The sequence below is a fragment of the Leptosomus discolor genome, chromosome 2, assembly GCF_034619465.1.
Source record: "Leptosomus discolor isolate bLepDis1 chromosome 2, bLepDis1.hap2, whole genome shotgun sequence".
In the NCBI taxonomy this organism is placed as follows: Eukaryota; Metazoa; Chordata; class Aves; order Leptosomiformes; family Leptosomidae; genus Leptosomus; species Leptosomus discolor.
The window spans coordinates 66501819-66525946 of NC_141392.1; the positions used below are offsets into that span (position 1 = coordinate 66501819).

Here is a 24128-nt window from a genome sequence, read left to right on the forward strand (position 1 = left end):
CTGACCTGGTACAAGATGTAGCAATGGGTGCCATAGACTCATGGACTTCAGGTAAAGTAGACAAAGTGGCACACAGCCTGTTTACGGATGTGCTTAGTTGGCCTTTAAGTCACTTTTTTCCCTAAATGAACTAAATAGATGCAGGAAACTGATCCTTCTTACCAGTATGATCAGAAGCTTAAAAATTATGAAATTATGTGATCTAGTATTTGAACCTATTTCTAGGTATCTGCTGCACTTTGCACATCTATCTTAATTGAGCTGTCTATATTGATGACAATTTTTACAGCTAATTCAGTCAGCTCTGTCTCCGTGTGATGTTGCACAAGACGCTGAGCTTGGAGACTGTGATGCTATGTTCTCTCACCACTCTTCACTCCTGTGCAGGCTAAAAGCTTCATTGAATGATCTGATGCAAGTGTGTAAAATCCTTGCCTTTTTGGCAGTAAAACAAGATATTCCCTGGGATTAGGGATTCCAGGGTTATATAATTCAAATAGATGGGGGGGTTGGGGGTAGGGTTTTTTTGTGTTTGTTTTTTTTTTTTTTTTGGGGGGGGGGGGAGGGGGTCGGGAGGTTCCCAGCTGAAGGAGACAAGCAGCTCCTCCCAAAATGATGTTATTTTATAGTTCTGTGTCTCAGTAAACATGCTGTGCATGAGCAGTGTATGGCTGTAATGGAGCCAAAGAAAGAAATAGCTGTGTGAAACAGTGCTGTGACTTAGTACAGTAAGCAAAGTGGTCATCTACAAAAACTGAGTGGTCAAAAGCTGTGTGATTAGTTGTGTCCTTGCTGAGGATATGCTTCTTAAGACACAGTTCTACATTGCAGCTAAACATAAACTTCTCAACCTGGTATTCTATGATAAACAAGACCAGCTTACTTCATCTGCACTGCTATTTGTTTCACCTTATGGGGAGCCATTTTGGGGATCTGAACAGTGAGAAGACTAAACCAAGAAGTGAAGAATTTCATCACCGTAGTTCCTTGAAGTAACTTGCTACAGGATCAGAGGCTTCCCAGTACCAGCATGAAAGGGGTAGAGATATGTGGCAGTGGGGGGAGAGGGGAACTGACACTTGGCAGCAGGTCGACATTGGACTGATGTAGCTGCAGCATCGAATGTCTTAAGAACTGAGAGAAGAGAAAAGATGTAGGAATTTGTACTTTAGGATCTTGATCTTATATCTGTGTCTCAGATTGGCTGGAAGAAGTGAGAGGGATGGTTAGAAACAGGCTATATTTGTTTGTACATAAATCTCTAACTGTAATGCTGTTCTCCACAATCAAGGAAGGCCTTGGCTATATGCATAAATCCCAGTGCACGTACAGTTTACCTGAACTGTTCTTTTAGTTAAACAAGTTTGCATGTGAGCCTTTCTGGGGATAAAGTTTAGTGTGGAGTTGTGTCCCTTTTCAAACAAACCTGTATTTAATTGTAAAATATTACTGCACGTATTTAACATGACTGCCTAATAGCAATGATTTCAGCAAAAGCTAGTAAAATATTTCATCTATTGCACTGTGGAGACTAAAGGAATTTTTGGATCTTGTTTGGATAGCAAAGGAAGTATTTTCTGTATTGGTAGGGCTGAAGAGAAATGGAATTTTGAGTATTTTTGTTGTACTGACGGAGGTGAAGGGACTGGTGGAGGGGAGTTACCGTCCCTTCATGGTTATTAGCTATCCCAACTCCAGGAAAATTTCATTTTCTTCAAGGAAATGAGTGCAGTTTAGTCTGCCTGAACTGAACCTGCTAAACCATTCACTTTCCAAAATTCAGTGTCACTGGTATGGGCAACAACAGGAATATCAATGCTGCTCAACTACGAATTACTGCACGTTTTAAACTTCTTTACATTCTTGAGCTAGTCTAAATGATAGCATGTTGAAAATAGTATGTGGTAACTTGCAGCCTGTCTGCTACATCACACTCCTCAGTAAAGTCGGTGAAAGTACAGGATTCAAACTTAGAGGCTCCTCATTGCTGCTACATTTAACATCTGCACTTCATTTGCATAGGAGGGATTTCCAAGTGATTTCACAATCTGGGTTGGATTTTATTTTCCCACTTGTGTATTAATTTATCACCAAAAAAGGACATGAATGTGTCTGCATGGGTATATTTGTCGCTTCTTACACGGCTTTTCCGTCTTTTGAGACTGAAAGTACTAATAGAAGTTCACAACAGTTTGCATCTACTGTTAAACATGTGTCACATAAAATCTGGTGAGCTTGGAGAGACAGCAGACCTGGCCACTTTGTACCCATTTTGCATGGGGAAACAGTGGTGCTGTGAGTATTGCTACTGCTGTTAACTTATCTACAAGGACGAGATGACAGTAACAATTTTTTTTTTTTTTCCAACACTGCATTGCAATTTGCAGTAGTATTGGTATTGGCAAAGTTACATCATGGCTGTAGGGCTTTTACTAGCCTTCAAGCTACCAACCTACATTAAAAAATGCCAAGATGGTGTGGCAGCATAACTAGGTCAACAAGGTTATAAGAGTTATAAGCTAACCTACTCAAGAAGGTATTGAGGCTACAACTAATGCTATAGGTGCCCAAAATAATCTTCCTCTCAGATATATAGTAAACTTTCAAAGTGGTATAAACTAAGCTATTGCAAATGCTCATCCATTGGTCTTGCAGTTGATATTGGTTACCATGGGATTTTTTTTTTTACATCCTTATCTGAAAGAGGCTGGATAGCAAAACCTCCCAATGAAGACCTTGCTAAAACTCTTCACTACTTCAAGAGTCTAGGCTACCATAGAGACTTTTAGGAGTGAAAACTTAGGTATGTTGAGTGGACTGAAGTCTAGCAATATTTTCCTCTGTAACTTTCACAGACTCAAACACTAGCTCAGTTTGGAAGGGACACCAGAGCATGCCTAGTGCAGCCCCACGTCTTTGTGCGGGAGCTTTCACTTACCGAGTGGGGTGTTCCTGACTTGAGACATGTACAGTATAGATTTCAACATCTATGGTAACTATCTTAATTTCCTTCATAATTAGTGAAGAGAAATAGATGAGAGAGAACATCTGTTCTTATTTAGATGTCTTCTGGTTGTTCTGTCATCCTTCAGCAGAGCTTCTGCCTCCTCAGTGAATATAAAGAAAGTGCAGATAATTAATTCAGCTATAGATATCTGTTTATTTATACCATTTAAGCATCTACATTTATCATCTATAATGACAGCATTTCATTTTAAAAATTCTTCTAAAAGTCTGATAGTTGTTTCCAGATTGCAGAGAGCAATTTAAGTTAAAGTAAAAAAAAACAAAAAAACAAAAAAACCAAACAAACAAAAAAAAAACAAAAAAACCAAGGTAAAAAAACCACGTAAATTGCAGTCATACCACGTATATAACAGGACTCTATAGATGTCTTTGGCACCTCTCATTTGAAATTTCTTTATTGGGTCTGGACTACTATGACTGGGAAGCAGTCTAGGGCTGCTAGAACCACTCCACCTTTTAGGTGGCTTCCTGGCTGACAATTTATCTCTACTTTTCCCCAGGTTCCTTCAGTATTAGGGTTTGACAGGCTCTATGGAAGCGGGAAGCACTTGGGCAGCCAGTGGTGGTATCCTGCCTCAGGTTTACTCCAGCTGGGGTGTGACATCTGTAAATAGTGCTGATGGTCTTGGGACAGGAGCTGTGGGTACTTGTGGGCTGTGTCAGCTTTGTTTCCAGATATTGTGCTGCTGATAACTACTTTCATCCCTTTGATGCTTTCTCCTTTGGGGGGACAGTCTTAGCAAATGTCACGTATAGTATTTTATTCGATTAAGCTGTTCAGCTTACTTTCACAAGTAAGTTCACAGAACTGGTAGGAAACATTATAAATGATGAAAGATGGACTTATTTTGCCACAGTAGCAAGTCCCCAGTGGCTTTCTCCATTCTGCCTTCTGCTTTCTGTTAGTGACCGCCTTCTAGCATTCGCTGATTAAAACATTTCACAGTTGACGTCCAATTTAACCCTATATGTTTTGATTGCAGCTTTTGTGTGTATTCTTTATGTAGAAACCAAGAGAGCAAGCTTTGAATTTCTGTAGCAATAACTCTTCTTTGTGTTGATTTTTTTGCTTGTATTTTTCTCTCCTTCTTGTGTGCTTTACCATAGAAGAAGGATGTAATCATGATGGCATAATCTTTTCTTTTACAGAAAAAATCTGAAATCATTTTTTGCAAGATACAAGACGTTGCAGTGGACAAGTTCTTATGCTTTGCCAGACTTCCCTTACGATGTCAAGTGCATATTGTCAGAAAAAAAATGCCCTGATCACAGTATGAGAATAAGGATTATTGAATTTTTACAAGCAGACATGACAAAATACCTGGAAGGATCACTGTGAGTAACGTCATTAGATTTACCTGGGGGCATTACCTATTGGCTGCAGAAGTAAATTTTCAAATGGTTGTAAAGCCATTCTCTTTAATATGCTTGCTTAAATAAAGGAGACTAAGGGCCTGAAAACTGTTGAAGCCAACAGGGAGGTTTCATGCAAACCTTAAAGCTGTTCCCTTTGTTATTTGGAGGGGAATCAATGGTCTAAGAAACAGACAGTTTAATGTGTATCAGTATAGACTCCAGGCAGTGTCTAATACTTCCTAGGATACCAACTATTTCTTTTACGTCTCTATCTTGTTTGCACAGGTATCCAAACAGTCAGCAATATAACATTGTTGTCAATGCTCTGCTGCAGACATACCCGTTCCTCAATGAAGATGGGAATGGCTTTGTGAGTATTGTAAATAGTACTCCGTCTTGAAAAATACAGAAATAACTTTTTTCCACATAATTGATCACAAGAAAATAACCTAGTTCAGAGGAAATCAATATAAATCTCTTATATACTGGCTGTATTCAAAGCTGTAAGCTTTACTTTGATGCGTTTGGCAAATCACATTCTTACTTCATTATATTAATTAAAGATTATTCCAGCTACAGCCATTCCTCAAAGCCCCTGTGAGATCATGCAGGCCTGTTTGTGAAATCCCTGCTTGTTGGGTATGGTTTCTTTCTGGATTGATTTCCCTCAAAGGATGAATTTAAGTAAATATTACTTATTTTTGTTTCTAAAAACAAAGAAGCCAAGCCTTTAGAAAATTGTCTGTGTGAGGACCAACACATGACTGATGCTTTTGCAATGCACTATAATTATTTGTGTGTTACAGCATGTAGTGATACTACTGGTTCAAGTATGTTGGGAATCTAGGGCTAATTTTAAAAAAGTTATTTAGAAACACTGGTTGGGATCTCAGTAGGGACATAACAGAAAGCAGTGGAAGGAGATGACTTGAATTTGAACCACATTTTTTTCGCTCTTGTGACCTAGAACACATATCTGTTGTCCCAGAGGACAGTGTTCACCTTTTGACTTCACATCATTGCTTTGTCATGTGATACTTTTACAGCATCTTGTAAAAGCTTGCGAGAGTCATTGGGGATTGGTAGCTTTAAATGTATATAAATATATATCTCGTGTACAGTTACTGCAGAAAGCAAAATAATTCTGAGAATAAAAAAACCATGTGAGGATTAAGGGGTGGCTATTCCAGTTCTCCCCTGAGCCCAGGCATTGTAGGACGGAAGGGATTAAAGAAAATAGTCACATCCTAGAAAGGAGAGAGGGAGCAGGAGGATCAGAGAGTGATGGTCCATGCTTATTTTTAATCAGGATTCCTCTCTGAATACTCCAGTGGGGGTCCCCAGTTGGGGTCCTGGATAGTGCTACATCTTCATCTGGCTCCCTTTGTGAAGGGGAGCCAGAATAACGTTCCAGACTGGTCTGAAGAGCTTTTTACAGCCTTTATCTTTTAAAAACTCTTTTTAAACAGAAGTTCTTAAGCTAGATTTTCAAAGGGCTTTCTTTGCAGCAGGACCATAGACCAAGTGAAACTACTTATAACTCCATTCTTTGGGAAATGGCTGATCACTTCTCAGGTCTGTCCCAGAATTGGTGCAGAAGTTACATGATGGGGCAGAGACTTCAGAATTGTTGTTCTTTATCTTTTGATATCTCTGTCATGCTTACTAGAAAGCATATCTGGAAGAAGCCACCATAAGTAAGCAAGGAAGCTGGAATTAGCAGTTTGAAATATTGCCAGTCTAATGCTTCTGAGCCAGCCCCTCTCCATTGCTTGAGGAAGGAAAAACTGCACTAAAGGTGTACGTCTGTACACTTAAGTTTGGAGGAGGGGGTGAGAATGAATTACTATTTTTATTGGCCCTACTATTAGGCATTCTTTTCTTCCTTCATGATCATAAGTTATAAATACTTTTTTCTTGATCCGAGATAGTTGTGTGTTACAAGAGCAACGGCTTAAAACAAACCCTACAACATATGCATAGCTATTTAGTATGAGGCTTGCAGTAAAACTGAATCATATACCTTTGAGAAATAAATTAATAACAGAAAAAAATGGGTAACCACAATTCTTTTGTCTTTTCTCAGAGAAAGTGTCTTCAGCAGCTCAAAAAAGTGAAGTTCTTGTGGTTTTTTTTTTTTTGAATTTCCTCAGGCTAGCACGGTACTGTAAGAATTGCTGCTTGCTGTTCCTGATAACAGGATTGAATTACAGGTCTTGTAAGATGTAAAATATTGCTTACTGAGAGGTTTTGAATACGTTAAAGTTGTTTATAAAAATTAGACAGTTTTTGAATAATACATTGAAAGCACTTAAGAAAAAAAATCATCAATAAAATAATGGAGGTAACGCAGAAAGCTTTTTATTTGGAGACTGATAGACAAATGTAGGAAAGGAAAACTGTAAGATGAGAGTAGTATTTTAAACAAAAATGCTAGTTACATTAGTTATTTAATAACATTTTTATATAACTTCTGGAGATGCTATTCATATGATGTGCTTAGGAAGAGGGGAATAGCAATGTGGAAGTTCTTGTTTCCTTCTCTGGATTCCAAAGGGAGCCTCAGGTGACCAGCTGTGCACAGGTGTCTGTCCCTGATAAATGACCCCCTCCTTTTGGTGTCTTGTAAGGCTGGATAAAGGGACACACCACATATGGCAATTTCAGCGGGGCAGGCCTCTGAGAATAATGGTTTCCAGGACTGGTAGATTCATAAAGTTATTTGAGTTTACTTAGAATACCAACAAACAGCTTTTCAAGTATTTGGACCAGGAAAAAGAAATAGTTGCATGCATATCAAAAAATGAAAAGGCTGAACATAGTTTGGAGTACCAGGTCTTGTGTTCCCTCTGGCATGCTGGAGGTCACTTCTGCTATCGGGTGTTTTCCTTTCTGCCATGCAAAATGCTCTATCCCACTGTATTGGTAACGATGTTAATTTATTGCTCTTTATTTTTTGCTGTCCTGTGTCTCAGTGCCTAGATTCAGTTAAATTCTAAATTCTTTAAAAAGAAAGCAATTGCTTATCCTTTGGGGTGGAGGCGCTGCCACAGCTTCTGCTGGGGTCTGCAGAAGGCTGCCATAGTTCTTAATGAGATGTCCTGAGAAGATCTGTCAGTGGTGTGATTTTATTTTTAACTTACAAGTTTCATGGTTTGGAGCCCTCCACCAGAAATGGTTGTGTCTTGGCTGCTGGAAGGATGCAGTGGAGACTGTTCTGGGTTCTTCCACGGCCAGTATGCATGTCTGTGCATGGTGTGGGTGGGCAGGGGCAGGCAGTTGGGCTTTCTGGCTGAGAAAACAGAAAGCTTATCCTGTGAGGGATCTTGACGTTCCAGAATTGGCTTTTTTTTTCTGATCAAGAAGAGAAAATCAGAACATAAAGAACTTGATGTAATGAAAAACTTGGAGAATCTTTGAATTGGAAATGTCAGCACTTTTGTTGCAATATTGTCGTGGAAATGAAATGGTTTGGAAAATTGGAAAGGGGAAAGATCTGCTGGGAAACATAGAGGAACAACAACGAAAAATAACAAACCTAAAAGCACCTAAATTCACACCAGTATTTTCAGGAAAAAAAATGTACTTGCAAAACTGAACATTCCTTTTCCTTTTTTTTTCTTCTTTCCCCCCCCCCCCCCCCCAAAATAATGGACACTTGTTATTTACAACTCAAAAATACGCTAAACAAGTAATTTAAACAATATGTGCATTATGTAGAAACAGTCTATATTTTCAATCTTGTACTGTTGCAATGAGAGGTCATTCAAGGTTTGGTGTTTCAAGATTTATTAGTAGATTATCCATAATTCTATTTTCTTGGTTAAAAGGTTTCCCATTTCATTTAGCAGTAGGGAAAAATAAGCTTGTGTGCCATCAGTCCTTTTGTAAAGGATGTCCAATGCAATATAGTCAGGATGACGATAATGATCCTAAACGAATAACTTTACAAATAAAGTTATGAATAAGCTACTTATGTAATATGAATTTAAAAATAAGGTTATTTACTAGGTCACTCTAGAAACAGGAATTAAGAAAGAACTCTCTGAAAATCTAAATAATAAAAACCCCAGTTTTATACTAAGGGCAAAACTCATTAAAGATGTCTATGTAGCACTTGGAATGAAATTAATTTGCCCACCCTGTTCCAAGATTACGTTTTGGAAAAAGTGCTTTAAAGTGATTACCTAAGGAATCTTTCCTGTGATGTTTTCTTCTACTTAAAGAAAAATGTTATCCTAAAGTAACACATAAAACGTTTTAAAAAAATAACCTCCATTTAATCATGGAATATATCTTCAGATTTCTGATTTATAATGTAACCAATGCAATATTTGTAAGTAGTAACAAATAGGCTGTATCAAAAAAACCAAGGTCATAATTGCAGCTGTCAAAAGAAAATTGGCATGACACTGTTTCTTGACCACTTGCAAGATATTATTCTATTTGTATTTATACCTTTTACAAGGGCTACAACCAAGCATTTGGAAAGAGTCACTGCCCTTATTTCATTTCATTCTAGCCAACAATTACAAATTGTATGATTTCAAGACAACCGTACATGAGGAAGGAAGAGAGAGGGCTCTCTCATCCGCACTGCTTGCCTGTGGGCTTCACGTAAGCGGCTCCCTTGAGGTCGGGGCAGCCGAGCAGTGCTGTGATGCCAGTGAAACCCGGTATCCCAGTGCTGACACGCCTGGTTTATGTAACCGCTGCGCACAAAATGATTATTCGCTAGTAAATTACTGCTTTTAATCTGCGTGTAATCCTTTCCCTCCTATGTCAGATAGACACAGTTTAATCCTTCTGCTCCCTTGCAAGCACTATAAACCTTTCTGAGGTGGCTTGGGCTTTTTTGGGGGGCAGAATTAATAGAAAATAGTTATCAGCTCAAATGTTAACAATAGATTCTTTTTCAGAAGATGCATTACCCACTAGGGAAACCGCATAAATGTATGTGCTGACAGTCTCATTCATGAAATAGGTATGTGAAAAGGGATGTGGCTAAGCTTATGAGAATCCTATTACAGAAATAGATTTAGTTAAAACTCTTGCTTTATCTGAGGACAGGAGGATGAAACAGCTGAATATTTTGAACTTGAACTGTATAGGTGTCAGCATATTCTTTCATGTGAAAGAATAAGTGAAAATGCCTCCTAGCCAAACAAAGGTTTTCAAAAGAAAGAAACTGCACAAAATTCAACTAAGGATATATTTAAATTGTCAGCTGCTAATATGTTCTGGGATGATCATGTTTTAAAATATTTTAACATCTGTTAAACACTTCAGAGACATGTTAAGCTAAGGTTTTTGTTTGCTTGCCTCTTAACATAACACATAGCCTCAAAATAACAATGTTGCAAATAAATTTTTCTAGGCATATAACACTGGGGTATTTGCACCAAAATGTAAATGCATTGGGCCAGAATTGTAAATGTATTTAGGAACCTCAATGGTTCAGGCAGATACCATGTGGGATTTTCGAGGCATGCAGTCACGCTACTGCTTTTGAAAACAGTGCTGGGGTGTAATAGTCAAACTGAGGCTGTAAATAAGCCTTGTGAGAAAACTGGGTGAACAGTTGTGCTCTGTTACTAGTTGTTACATTTAGGTTGGTAACGATGTGACTCCTGTTCTGACAGAATCATAAGTTTGAAGCTTACATACTAGAAATGCAGATGGGTTTGTTTTCTTTCCAGTTCTCAGATGTTCACATGTGACTGGTAGTGAGAGAATGCTTCTGTAAGAACCTGTGGGTGCGTGGCAGAAAATGTCCCCCTGGGAAGGGCTCACCTGCCCTGGCTGGCCCAGGTTTGCCCAAGAAGAGCTGAAGTAGACGCTACAGGGGCTGTATTCTCATAGCTCTTTTGTTCTCACTTTTCACCATTCATGGAGCTCTTGCTTTTAGGATTGAGGAACTGTAAGTCAGCTAGTACCCATGGGAGGTGGGAGTGGTATTTTCAGCAGGAGAAAGGCGAGGTCACACTCCATTCACCACCATCTTTTAAGAGATGCTCTCACCCATATACCGCGGGTGAGAAAGGCAGGCATGTCAGACTCACTGCAAAGAAAGATATTGTACTAAGTCTACTTTTACTGAACTCTGGTTTACACCAAAATTAACCCATAAAGCCATATGACCTTGATTATAAAGGACAGAATTTTGGTAAGAAATCTGGGTTAATCATTCTTCTGTTTATATCGTCTTTTAGTATGTCAGTGAGTACAGGCTTGAGTATAGCATTAAATGAGTATAGTATTGGAGTCAATTTTAGAAAACAAGGTAACAGCTATTTGAATCTCTCTTGCCATGTCCTGTCACTTACAGTCATTTTTCTGACTAATTTTTTTTCCCTCTGGCTGTTGAAAACCCCTCAATAACTGGAATAAACTGTTGCTTTTGAGGATCTGACAAAACATTTTCAGTATTCATAACTCCAGCGTTTGCCTGCAGACATATTTAGCAACCTTGACTTAGTAATAACTTCCCTGTGTGTCAGCAGTTAGCATGGCTGGGTCCTGCTGTGGGACGCCCAGCTGGGGATTGCGGGTGAACAGCCGTCTGTTTGTAAGGATGCACAAGGAAGTTCAGCTGCCAAGCAGTGACGAGTGGCTCCATCAAACAGGGATTGCATCCACTCACAACACAGAACTATCTTTAAGTTGCAATTTGCATGCCTTGAGGAGTCTCACAAATGCTAGGACCTACTTAAATGATCCTTGAAATTCAGCAATTTCGAGTTCAGTTTAATAATACACTTGATCCAGTGTAACTGTAGGCTTCCTCCAAAAGGGAGCATCGCACCGTGTCTTTTCTGCTCCCTTGTGTGATGATCATAAAACTGCAAAATCAGACAGAGGCAGAGAAAAAATAATCCACTCAGAAAAACCCCCATTATTTTTCTGTGGCATCAGTGATCTGATCCACCATGTAGTTTCATGGCCAGGTATCATCAACGGAGCATCCGGAAGTATCGCTGAGGAAAGGAAAGCAAACTGCAGTTTCACTGACATCCCTGGTTATATTGGGTAAATCTAACCCTTATGTTGAACTACTGTCGTCCTTAACGAACCGTGCCAGTGCGGGTAGCCCTGCTGTATAGTTGCCATACAGTCATGTACTACAGGCGCTTGTGCTGCCTTCAGTCCTGAAGCCACCAGTATGCTGATACCACCCAATCAGTCTTTTTCTCCTTAGTGGCAAGCACTTTTTTATAAAATAGTTAGATAAAACAAAGTGACCTGCTTTAGGAACGAGGCACATTTTTGAAAAATACAGGTAATGACAGATTTTTTTTTTCCTCCATGCAGTTGCTATGGAAACGGGCCCTTAAAGATCGTTTCAAATATGTGCGGAGACCCATTGAAGACGATGAGCAAGTCCTGAGGAACAAATGCAAGTTTGGCCACAGGCGAGGACAGACCAAGAAATCTTCATTTGCTGAACACAAACCTCATGACGTCCAGGTACAGAGAGAGGTAAGATTTTTGGTGTTTAACTGAGTTCTGTGTTTTTCAGCTCCTCTGCTGATGGTAAGGCCACCAACTCTCCCCCACCAAAGGGGAGAATGAAGTGGTCTCATCCTATTTAAACTCATTTTGTACAGAGTTTGTCCTATAGTCAGACCCTTGACTTTTTTTTTCCATTTCTGCGGGAATTAAGTAACAACAGCAGAGCTAAACCCAATACTGGATGCCCTGCACTTTTGTCATCATTTAGAGTTGTTGCCAATTGGACAGAAAATTCTGTCTGTCCTTTTAAATGTGATATTCCCATTCTGCTTCAGGTTGTACACCTCCAGTTAGAGTGAAAAACCGTAGAGGCTTAGGTCTAAGAGCTGAAACCTCTGTACAAATAAAAATGTGAAGTGATATTTGAGCTGGTAGCAAATGCCCATATCCTATTGTCACGTTGCACTTTTTTATATGAAAGCTTTTTGTATTGATATGTGATATACATAGGGATGCTTATGACTGTATGGATGCAGTTGCAGTTTATCCCTTTAGTTAGAGAATTTGGAGAGCTATCACTGTCCGGTAAGTGTTTGAAGGATACTAATTCATTTATATAGCTTCATAAATACATTAAGGTTTCAGTTATGCTTTGCCAATGCTCCTCACACTTCCTTCAGTGCTGCAATTAAAAGGTGGTAAAGTTTAAACAATTGTAAGAATGTGTTAAAGAGATGTAAGCAGAAATTTGACTTCAATTTACCAGACACATGTATTTAGGGGAGCAAGAGCGGTTTACTGGATGCATTTCTGCATAAATAGCCCTTGTATTTGAAGGCAGCTCTAAAACGTCTATCCAAAACGCAGATAAGTTTGGGTTTTTTGGTTTGGTTTTGGGGTTGTTTTTTGGTTCATTTCGGTTTTTTAGTTTTTAGAAGCTTCAGTAATTTCTGTTTATCTCCTTTTGATTAATGTTGCAGGAATAAACACTTCCCTCCTTTTGCCTGCTTAGAAATGTTTGCAGAATGTGTGAAGTAAGAAACCTTTAATTTGGGTGCAATACAATAAACAGTCTCGCATGCAGTAGAAGAGAAATTACAGGCTCCTGGTTTTGTGCATGCATTAAGGGTTAGCCATCCTTTATCCACTAATGCTTGGAAAGGGCAAATGTAGGTCTTTTTTGTCACACCAGCTAGCTGAGAAGGGCTTTGCAGTGATCCTGTAGGGACTGTACGCTCAACTTCATTTTTCTGTAGAGAAGGTGTAACTGCACTGTGCTGTGTACCTGTAAACTAGGAATCACCACTCTTTTCAACTGCATTGCCCAAGGCCATTGCTGATCATCTCTTCTTTACTTTAGAAATTGAAGAAGAAAGTAAATTCCATCTCTTCTGAAGTCCTAGTCATTTTCTGCTAGCCTTAATGTTGTAAGCAAATAAGGGTTAAACTGGAAGGAGATGAGAGGATGCTGAGTATCCCTAAACAACTTTTCCTTTCTTTCTCTCATTTTTCCTGTATCCCGAATATATATATAAATAAAATATAAATATAAATGCAAGAATTAACACTTGTGGAGCCTATTGAGGCTTAAGAATGAGTCCCGTCAAACTGAGGGAAACATAACTTTCTTAGTTTTAAATCTGTTTCTACATTGAAAGCAGGTGTGTCTGGTTCTGAGGTCCTAAATTCTGTCACTATAAATGTGCACAGCTGAACAAGATGTTTGTTTAATATTCTTTTAAACAAATGCAGTGTGGGGGTTTTTTCTGTGTATTTAGAAACACACATAAAAGCACCTTTCTGCCAATCCTTGCCACTAAGTACTTTGTGATAAATTTAAACTGCTAAACAAAGAGTCTTAACATCAAAAGATAAATTTTTAGTCTAGAAGCCAATACCACAGGCAAAACCAAATGATACTCAAATTATCATTAGCCAGATCACCCTGCCTTCATCCCTTTTCCAAGTCTGGAAGAACAGATCAGCCTTGTGTGGACTAGAAGCCTATACATTAAGATTATTTAAGGTAAAAGGGTAGGAAATTAATTCCAGGTTAAGGAGACCTTTGGAGAATAATCAGTGAAGGATTCCTAGCCCCTTTGTGCCACCACACTCTCCCTTAGACAGGCAGAGTAGGACATTTAGGGCATTACAGGTCAAAGCTGACTGGCAAGCAGTGCAGATGAAAGAGCACATCTGTTCCCAACAGATGACCTACTTACCAGCCACACAGCTGACTTCTATATTGAGCTTCAGTTTCTGAGCATTTGTAAGATGTAACTCTGTCAAATGTGTTTTGTGTCAATATAATCTTGGATTGTTAATGGCACGAAACTGATAAAAAGATTATATACTAATAGGAAATGCCTCACTGGTATACCTGGCATTTCTTTTTATATAAAAAGAGTAATAAAGCTATTACTAATAAAAGCCTTAACCACTCTTTCTATTTTGTCATGTGAAAAAACAGTTGCTTGCAAGGACAAGCTTCCTGTGATGCTCTGGGATGTGTTCAGAGCCACAGATGACGTCTGTCCAAGCCCAGTTACCTGCCAGCAGGCATTCCTTCTCCAAAAACATGCATGAGCATTAATTGGCCTCCCATGCAGGGCATTGCTTCCAGATGCAGCATCTGGCATTCTCCCACAGTGTCTTTAAAACATCTGCTGATGTGTTCCTCATTATAGAGCATTATATTCAAGCAAGATTGAAGAGTACACTGATTTTAGAGTGACTAGCATCACAGGAAAGGTCTTGAGCAAGTACAGAGTTCAGGGCTATAAGATGATGGTAAGCACGTAAACCCATGCTGGAGATGTCGCTGAAGGTTTTGCTTAAAATGATGCTCCCTACAGATCAGGTTGAGCCACCATTGGGAAGAGGCTTGGACTGTGCCTGACATAAAAATTAATATGAGCCTCCATGTCTGAGGGATATTCAGAACTTGATCAGGAAATCCTCCTTAATTAACAAATTTTCTGACTATGCAGTGAGAATCCTCCTCAGTCATTTTCCACAGTCATGCAAATACTCTGGAGCTGCACTTATCCAGGGGAGAGTGCTTTGTAATGATAATGACCTTCATGTGCTCCAAATGGAAGATACTTTCCGTGAGAGGGGTGATCACACTGTGAAAATAAATAAGAAAGGCAAGCCAGTCTCTCCTCTGTAGCCAGGTTGGGATTACTGCTGAAGCAGCTATCTAGTGGCTTGTTCTGACTGATCTCCATATTCTTTTTCTTAGCATCAAAGTGGCACCATAAAAGCTCTGCCCTGAGGAATTACTTGGTTTATGATTCTTCAGGCTAGAGAGAAATCATCTCCTGACAGTGGTAACTGGAGGGGACTTGGGGGAGCCAGAAGGAATTGGAAGGTAGGACACTCTTGGTGTGCATCTTTGGCCAGAGGATTATCAAAAGGCAAAAAGTGATGGAGAGGGAAGTGCAATAAGAACCAGTGATTTGCTTCCATATGATGAAAACATGTGGTTCAAATACTAGCTTAGTCATCACAGGGGTGGTGACCAAAAAGCAAATCGTCCCTTTCAGAACTTCAAGTTTTGAAATCTTGTCACTCTTGAACAGTGCTGTCCATGGAAGTGTGACTTCATCATCAATTCAGTTAGCTGAATATACACATAAAAATGCCCACATATATCCTGCATGGCTCCACCTGCCGATCCAGAAATGCGTGGGTCCTGTGTCATATTCCACTACTTCCAGAGGTTTCCGTGATACCCTTATGACATCCCAAATAGCTATATCTGTGTGACTGAATCAAACTCCTTCAACCCATCCCAGACATTGTATGAGAAAAACTCTCAGCAAAGGGACTATTCAAAGATATATCAAGTTGCTTGAATTTTTAGGCAATATAATAGGCTAGAGACTGTTAGTAGTTCATGATCTTAAACAGGAGAGAGAGTACAGTCCCTCTTCTAATGACTACAATTTCTTACATCCTATGGCAGCCTCTTTGTGGGGTCATCAGGGCTTATCTGAAACTCTCACACAAGTAAATTTGGAGTTGGGAGTGAAAAAGAAAAATAGGCTCTGACATCTGTTCAGGATAGTGCGAGAGGTTTGCAGATAACTGGGTGTATCTACCACACCCAGCAGAGCTGGGAATGACATAATGAAAACAGTTTACAAAGGAGGCACTAGCAGGCCATCTCCTTTCTGTGTCTATGTGATAGAGATAAGAAATGTTTTGATGAGTACTTAGACTGGGAGAGGCAGAAGGATTCTGCAGAAACTGAAACTCGTGAAGTTGGACAACTGCCGATATTATTCCTGTACAGGGGAGATAAGCAGGAATGTTGAAAGTGGTGAATGTGCAGATCCTCTGTCAAGAGGACCAGATGAAAATCAGAGAAGACCTCTAGCCCAGAAGGCATCCAGGTAGAAGCTGGGCACCGTATGTGCTTCCTTTGGTGGTATCATGCAGTACAAGAGCGGTGAAGCTGGTAAGAACATCCTTGCCGTAAGGCTGAGGCTTCCCCTTAAAAATGAGACCCAGACAGTGAGCTTATCTCAGAGAGGATGGATGGGCCTCCTGGCTTTAAACAGGAGAAGGGTTGTTGAAAAACATGTGTGATGGGCTTCCTGAGTTTTGCCAAAATCCATATTAAGATCGCCTTGGGTGCTTGGAGCTGGATTTAATGATGAGGCCTGGAAGGCTTAACCTGCACAAAGTACCTGGTTCAGGGCAGATGTAGAAGACAGTCCCTGAACCAGCCAACACGAGGGAGCTGATTGTCAAAGGAAGCCAGACATTTAATGGGGTAAAGCAGATGATCTACACTGTCTCTTTTGCCTTTACCCTTCCTCAGCCTGCACAATCTTTTGCCAAAGTCATACTGATACTGAAGCTGGGAGGTGGGTCTTGGGGTAGTCTTAGTGCTGTGAGGAGAAAAATGATGATGCAAAAGTTTCCGCTTTTGGGTGCTTCACAGAAGTTTACCCTCTTGGCTTTATGTTCATCATGATCTGGAAATTGTCTTTTCTGATAAAAGAAGGAATCAGGATTGAGTGATGGCTGTCCTGAGAGCTGGAGTTTTTTACCTCGAATTAGGTAAATTAGGCAAGTTAGACATTTCCTAGGGGTATGCTTTTCTTTGAGGTGATAACTAACATCGTGTTTGTCAATGAGATTTTGCCACTGCAGGAATTAAAAACTTGAAACAAGGCTTCAAGGAGTGTGGAAAGAATAGGATTTAGGAGACGATGGCTGGAGAAAAAGGGAGGAATGAGGAGGAAAAAAGGCATCAGCAAGGGAAAAAGTAAACCAAACTACTCAAATGTCTGTAAAACTCTCAAAGTTTGAACAGCTTGTGCATGAGATGTAGAAACTCTCCTGGCTCAGTCTTGTGGTTGAGGGGCGCTACTGGCAGGTACAGCGTTAGGTATCATCTGTACTGTGAATGCTGTACACAAATGAAGCAGGGGTGATAGCCCCTTGTCCTCTAAGATTAAAAGTCTCCAAATCAAGTGCTCGAATGTCTGCACAGCCAGAATGTGAGTGTGCTTATATGATGCAATGATTATTCAACAGCTGTACTGTTGTAATGTGATTTTTCCGCTAAAACTTTGATGTGCATATATAGTGTGTGGTGTTGCTTAGGTAGTATTTTAAAAAGCTTTCAGAGTCAAAGCAAAACCTTTAAACACAAATTCCTGGTACACATCTTTTGCTCCACCTTCTTATTTATTTCATTCAGTATCTCCATTGTTCTGTGAGTTAACATAAAGAATGAAATACAGGTTGTCGCTTGGCAGAGGAAAACAGATTTCACCCATTTTGCTTATGCTGTGTGTTTGGCAGCTTACAAGTCAGAAAGCAGTTGTGATCAGAAATAAACTGACTTATGTGGCTTTGAAAGTTTGCAGTTAGCATTGGCATGTAAGACTTGCTCTGAAAGTGTCTGCCTGGCTCAAAAGGGTGATTATGTGTAATTAAAGCAGAGTCTGCTTTAATTAAACATCTCATTTGAGTACAAGTCATCATGGATCCTGCAGTAGGTTACATGCTTATTTTGCATGAAAGCAATCTTCCCATGCAGATTCACCTGTCTTTGTCTTCAGATTTGGACACGAGAGCTGGCACAGCTGTGATGCCTTCTCAGTTCTTTCCCACCCTCCGGGGCAAGAAAATGGGCCCTGAGCGATGCCCAGCTTACTGCCTACCTTACAGATTCAGAGTTGTTCCAGATCAGTCTGGGGTGTCTAGGGGTTTTGTTTTGTTCTTTTTTGTTTGTTTGTTTTTGAGCAAATCTTCACTTTCTAATGGTCATAACCTGGTTTGAGCGTTCCTCCCGATATAAAATGCTCCAGTGTTCAGTATACTAAATGTCATTATGGTGAACCTGAAAGTCACTGTAGAAAAAGGGTTGTCCCTTACAATAGTAGTATTAAAAACTGGTCTGGACACTGAGTTTATGACACCTTGTGTCTGTATGAATTTTAGACACAATAGCAAGACCTACTTTTCAGTATTCAAAAATGCAGACACAAGATTCAGATTATGCTGAATTAACTACCTGTGAAAACTGTTTCTCATCCTGAAGAAGTTACAAAACCCAGTTAATGGAAAAGATTGTCCCAAACAAGGGTCCCACCATACTCCCAGTGTTAGTACGCAAGCACATTTTCTTTGTTTAGATACAGAGAAGACACTGAAACTGCTACTGTCAGGCATTCTTGCATAAGTACCTTTACCTTGGCATTGATGCCAGCTCTGATGCAGGTAGACTCAGCAATCAAGAAGTGTTAGAAGCTTCAATGCTCTAAGCAATAACATGGCTTGGAGTATGCATTGGCATCTAGCAAGGAAAATCTGAAATGTTTTTTTCAAAGGAAAAATTATTAGCTGCTGCTGGGAGCTGACAAAGAGCAGCAATAATGAAAGGCAATGTGACCACTGTACCAACACTGCTGCTTATCAGCAACCCAGTCCCAAGGTATGGTGTAAAAGGAGCTCCCATTCAGTGCTGGCATTACTGAACCTGTCTACATGGCACTGCTGTGCCAGGAGATGGTTCTCGTTACCCTTGCATGGTTTCTACGCTTTCCAGCAAGCAGATTAGTCTCCATCCAAAGGAAATCCCTCAAAGGAATATTCCCAAAGCATCCCAGGTGAGTTAACCTGAATTCACAGTTGGCAGCGAACAGACCAACAGCATGCAGTGCAGTGTCCTCATATCCATCCCTTTAACTCTACTGGTCCTATTTGAATTCAGTTTCTCTAGCTGAGGAGTCAGTAGGTCCTGTTGGCATTCTTCAAAAAAGAGATCTTGATCTTTGTTGTTAGCAACAGCTAAGCTACATTTACCATTCAGGAACTGGTGTAAACCCTTGTAAAGAGCAAGGGGTGCCTGCTGTCCTCACCAGAGGAGCTTTCATTGCTGTGGTTAGGCAGTCATGTTACTCTGGTGTTGACATTAATGACTTTTAGGATTTATGATGCTGGCTTCCAACAGTAACTGAATGTTTAGACCTTGGAGATACACACCATGCATAAGAATTGCTCCCTTCCTCCCCACAAAGAGATATAGCAGCTTCACTCCTTGGCTGTGGCACTGACTCATAAAAGTGCCCCGCTAGCTGGGGCTTTTTATGAGAATATGGTAATATAATCTTGTATCTTGGGAAAAATCAAGATCCATCAAAAGGACATTAAGGAATTGGGCATTTATTTAAAAACCTATCTCCAACCAAATGACTAACTATCCTCTTGCTTCAGGAGGTGGGAGACATGAGGGATTTGGAGTAGAGTTGTTTTATGTATGTATGTTTTCTTGCTTTAATGTGAGCATCTTAACACAAATCTACTTGTATATGGTTCCAAGTAGAACTATGAATATCAATTGGGAGTCACTGCCAAAAGGCATCTGGAGAGTGGGCAAAGAGCCTTACAACCAGTGTGGCTCCTAGATCTAGTGGCTTTAGTCACAGATATCTGAGATGCCGGGAGGTTAAGGGTGGTTGCTGGCATGGGCACTCGGGCATGGGCACTGGGGCATGGGCTCCCTGTTGCTGTCACTCTTTGCGTGTGAATCCAACAGAAGGGCGAAGAGCCTTGGCAGGACCATCCCTCAGGCAAGGTCTAGGTTACACTGACATACAAGTACTGGATAACCTCTGCTTACCTCATTAAATTATTTTCTGCATCCTTTTGACCTTTTTTTCTATTTTGCTGCACTTCTCATGAGCTTGTGACGAAAAGGCAGATTGGTTTTTAAAGACATTGAGGTAAATTCTCATTTGTTCCAGAAAGATATTTCTTTTTTTTTAATAAAAAAACTTTTTATTATTTAAGAAGAAAATAAATTCTTTGCATTATAAACCAAGTATGTACATTGCTAAATAAGATAATATAATTAAAAATCACCAATTAACACTCTCCTTATTGCTGCAAGGGAAACAGATGTTACTGGTGACACAACTGAAAATCTGGCCAGAGGAGGTTGGATGACCTCAAGAATGAAGGATTCCTCATTTAAAGAGGCTATTTTTTTAGTTCTGTCCTGCATATATGCTGAACTGTTTGCTTTGGCTTCTTTTCTTCAGACATTGAGACAGAAGATCCTGGCTTTGGTCTACATAGGTTTGCTTTTCTGCAGTGCTGAAACTGAGCTTTAACATTATTGTCAAAATTTTACTGGAATATTGCTGTGCTGTAACTAGCTTTCTCACTTTCATGTTAAAGTGGAGAGGATCTAAAGTCCTCCCTAAACTGGCATGTGATAGGCTGATAGACCGGTTCAGTAACCAGGTTTCCAAACCCGGATTCTTCCTGTTCATACCAGCACTGTTAAAGTTAACTATAAAAGGTTTTAAATCACACTCGGAATTATTCTCCAATAAAATTTAAAATACTTTGCTAAATGGTGTCCTCCTGACATAACTTCTTTCCCCCAAAAGAAAGCCACCACTCAGTTACCTTTCCACTTACCTTGAAAATCAACTTGTTCACGAACTAAAAACTAAAAGAAAAAAATGAAAACATTTTAAGTGAATCCTGCATTTAGGTGTGACTGAGTTAATATTCATTCACTGCACTTTACTAGAAAAAAGGGAAATTTTCAAAATAGCAAGAAGGGCTGAAGATAATGGAAATTGAGTTATAAAACAAGTTACACACCAAACACATTCTGCTGTAAACATGGTATTTTGTAATTTTTTAATAAAAACAAAACCTTTTTTGATGTTAGAGTCTAATAGATCCTGAGGTCTGAAATAATTTGTGTAAAATTCAAATGATGCCAAACTTTCCTGTTCTGTCAAAAAACTTCAGATTTTATGTCAATGAAACTATGCTTAGAAATAATGAACAATATATATCAGAATGCTTTTGCCCTTTAGATTTTCAGCTAGGTTGAAACTGAAAACAGCTACTCATCCACAAACATCAAAATTCATTGTTCTGTACTTCCACACTGATTCTGCTAAAGACAGTCACTGCCATTCGACTTAATGTACTGGTGAGGTCCCATTGCTTTGTTCTGTTCTTACGTACACCACTTGCACTAAATCAGTTGGAACTGGAAATGTGCAATGAAGCAATAAATCTAACCTCCCAATCATCTGCTAATCTATATTTACATAGTACTATATACAACAATATATTGTTTGTATTCCCCAGCAGGAATGAAACTGTCCAGAGACAAAATGAAATGAAGCAATTGGATTCAAAAGGCACAGGCCTGCTACTGTATATAGCCAAAGAATCCCCAAAATCATAGCAACCCTAGAACTCCGTATTCACTTGCTGTTTCACTGCATGCAGCATAGTTTTACACCACCTCAAGTGTTTTACCTCACACTTACCATTGGCCATCCTCAAGGTACATAAGCTTTATTTGTTACGTTTCCACTGCACTTTAAAAACTAAGAAGTAATCTCTGAAACAGCAACGGCTACTAAGGGCAGCAGCAACCTGTCATTAATTGGTATCCAAACAGTGCTACCACAGATTTGGTGCATTTCTGGAGCTCTGTTACTTGACTGAAGTTTTAAGCTGTGTTTAATGGTGGGGTAAGTATATCTATTACATACGCTACTAGTCTAAACAAGCGATGTTGAAGAGCTCAAAGTTTGGAACTACCTTTCTTCCGTCTGGAAGTGCAGCTTAAAAAGATGAAAAGATCACAGCTGGTGATTGCTCCAAGCAGGATGAACACTGAAAGAAAAGCAGTTCTAACACTCTCTTCTGCTTGTGTAATGGATGATTTACACAATCCATTGTGTTTCGTCCTTGTAGTTTGGCCTTCCATCACGTTTTTTTTCCTTGTAGATGTGTATGACAGCAATTCTTCCTCATACTACTACTATATTTCTGTTAGTGGCTTGCCATTGATGCTTACAAAAGTGTCAAATGGCCTCATTTAGCTAATTAATAATATCATTAGCTAAACTAGCTTTCAAGGACAGACCTGACTACGTGGAAAGTCCATCAACTCAAGCGGTGTTTACCTTGACAAGAGGATGGGGATAAGCTGGAGTAAAGGTCACAACTTGTTCTCCTCAATGTTTGTTTCTAAGCAACCCAGCCAGTGGTTACAGCACACTGGGTTGAGTTTGTTTTGCTTTCCTCCCTCTGCAAGTAAGGCACTGAAGGTGACAGCCCCTCTGGAAATGACCCGCTGTGCTCCTCATCAGGTGGCTGAAAAAGCTCCTGCTTTACGGGCAGGAGGCTTGGAAGCAGACCGACGGGAGAAGCCAGTAGTAACACAGCTGTTTGGAGTCAGAGACTTAAAACGAGCTCTTGCCCAGAGTAAAAAACATAAATATAACTGTAAAACTCCAAACAACTGTCCATGTTTGTGTGTGTGTGTGTGTTTGCATGCGTGAGAAAGCATGAGCATCTTGAGACTGACACGAGTGGACCAATCCTTTTGGTTTTGTGCAGCATTCATGCTGAAGCAAGAGACAGTCCATCCAACATAGTGCAAGTTAGCAGGTTGAGGAAAAGCTGAATGGCCAACTTGGGGATGTGTGAATACTAGAATGGTATTCACAGTCAGTAACCAATATAAATTAGCTACCAGAAAATGGCAAACGCTGGTGCAGGGAGCTTGCATAGATCACATGCTAGCAGCAAATGGGACTCTGATGACTGTTAACGATCCGCTGGAGATTTACACAGAATTGTTTTTGTGGTTTCCTGCCTTTTCTGCACTGATTATAAAGGCTTTTTCAACCAGATGAGAAGCAGGAAGCCTCATGCTGCTAAGGGACAAGAGCGCTCAGGGTGCACTCTAGGTGCAGGAGGGCTTGTAGAATATAAAACCATACCAGAAAAACTAGACATACTTCCGAGGGTTCTCAGAAGAGGAGTTCAGGCAATTGTATTACTGGGACCATTCTTCACATAGACAGTGTCAAGGCACCTGCCTTAGATCAGTGTCAGTGAAGAGGTTACAGAATGATACACTAAAACGAGCAGTAACACATTCCCAGGCCCAAGTATCCGTGCAAAATTTTCAGATATATCCACGGATGAAATAAGTAATTTTCTAATTGTGATGTGCAATTTCTCTCATGAAACAGAAAAAAGAAAATTGGAGGTAGCTAATTTGATGCCAGTTTCTAGAGTTTCAATAGAGGGTTGCATTAATGTATTTATTGGCCAACCTGGCAAGAACTGTAATGCAGACCCAAGAGATGAACATGTTGGGAAGGAATCAACAAAGTTGCTGTAAACAGAAGTAATTCTTCATAAATTCACTAGTTCTTTGAAGTATTCAACAACCCTGGGGACACAGGAAATCCAGCTAATACAGTTTAGTTTAACTTCAGAAGAGATTTCACCACATGCCTTTCAAAGGCTCTTACAGGATATAATCTGAGGGGATAAGCAGGAAGGTCCTTGCATGGATGAACAGTTAAAAGATGGAACAAAGAAAGCTAGGCAGAAGTAGTTGGTTTTTACAGCAGATAATACCATTATTGCTTAGTTTATGCTGTTCAATATATTTCTGAATGACGTGGAAAAGGGAGAATAGTTGTCTAACCCCGTTTGGTGATGTTACTAAGGGTACTAAAGACAAAGTGTTAGTGAAGAAGGACCACATGCTACTAAGTTACAAGGCAAAAAAACAGCAGATAAAATTCAATAGTGATAGATGAAAAATAAGGCACAAGGAGAAAACCCCAGCCCTAAACACATTTACAGTGATGGGCTCTGACCTTATTGTAGCATTCATAAATGATATTTTTATATTATGCCAAAGAAAATTTGGCACAATTCTAAGCAACAATCCAAAAAAGTATATTGAATGCTCAGTTACTGAA

The 24128-nt window shown here is 39.7% G+C and overlaps 1 protein-coding gene across 1 annotated transcript in view; it reads left to right on the plus strand.

Annotated features, from left to right (window-relative positions):
* SAMD3 (sterile alpha motif domain containing 3) overlaps nucleotides 1-24128 on the plus strand; it is a 40360-nt gene that overhangs the window by 11245 nt on the left and 4987 nt on the right. Inside the window, exons 4-6 of the mRNA XM_086460445.1 lie at nucleotides 4177-4362; nucleotides 4669-4753; nucleotides 11695-11850. Coding sequence (XP_086316571.1) covers nucleotides 4177-4362; nucleotides 4669-4753; nucleotides 11695-11850 — 427 coding nt within the window. The remainder of the gene's footprint in view (nucleotides 1-4176; nucleotides 4363-4668; nucleotides 4754-11694; nucleotides 11851-24128) is intronic.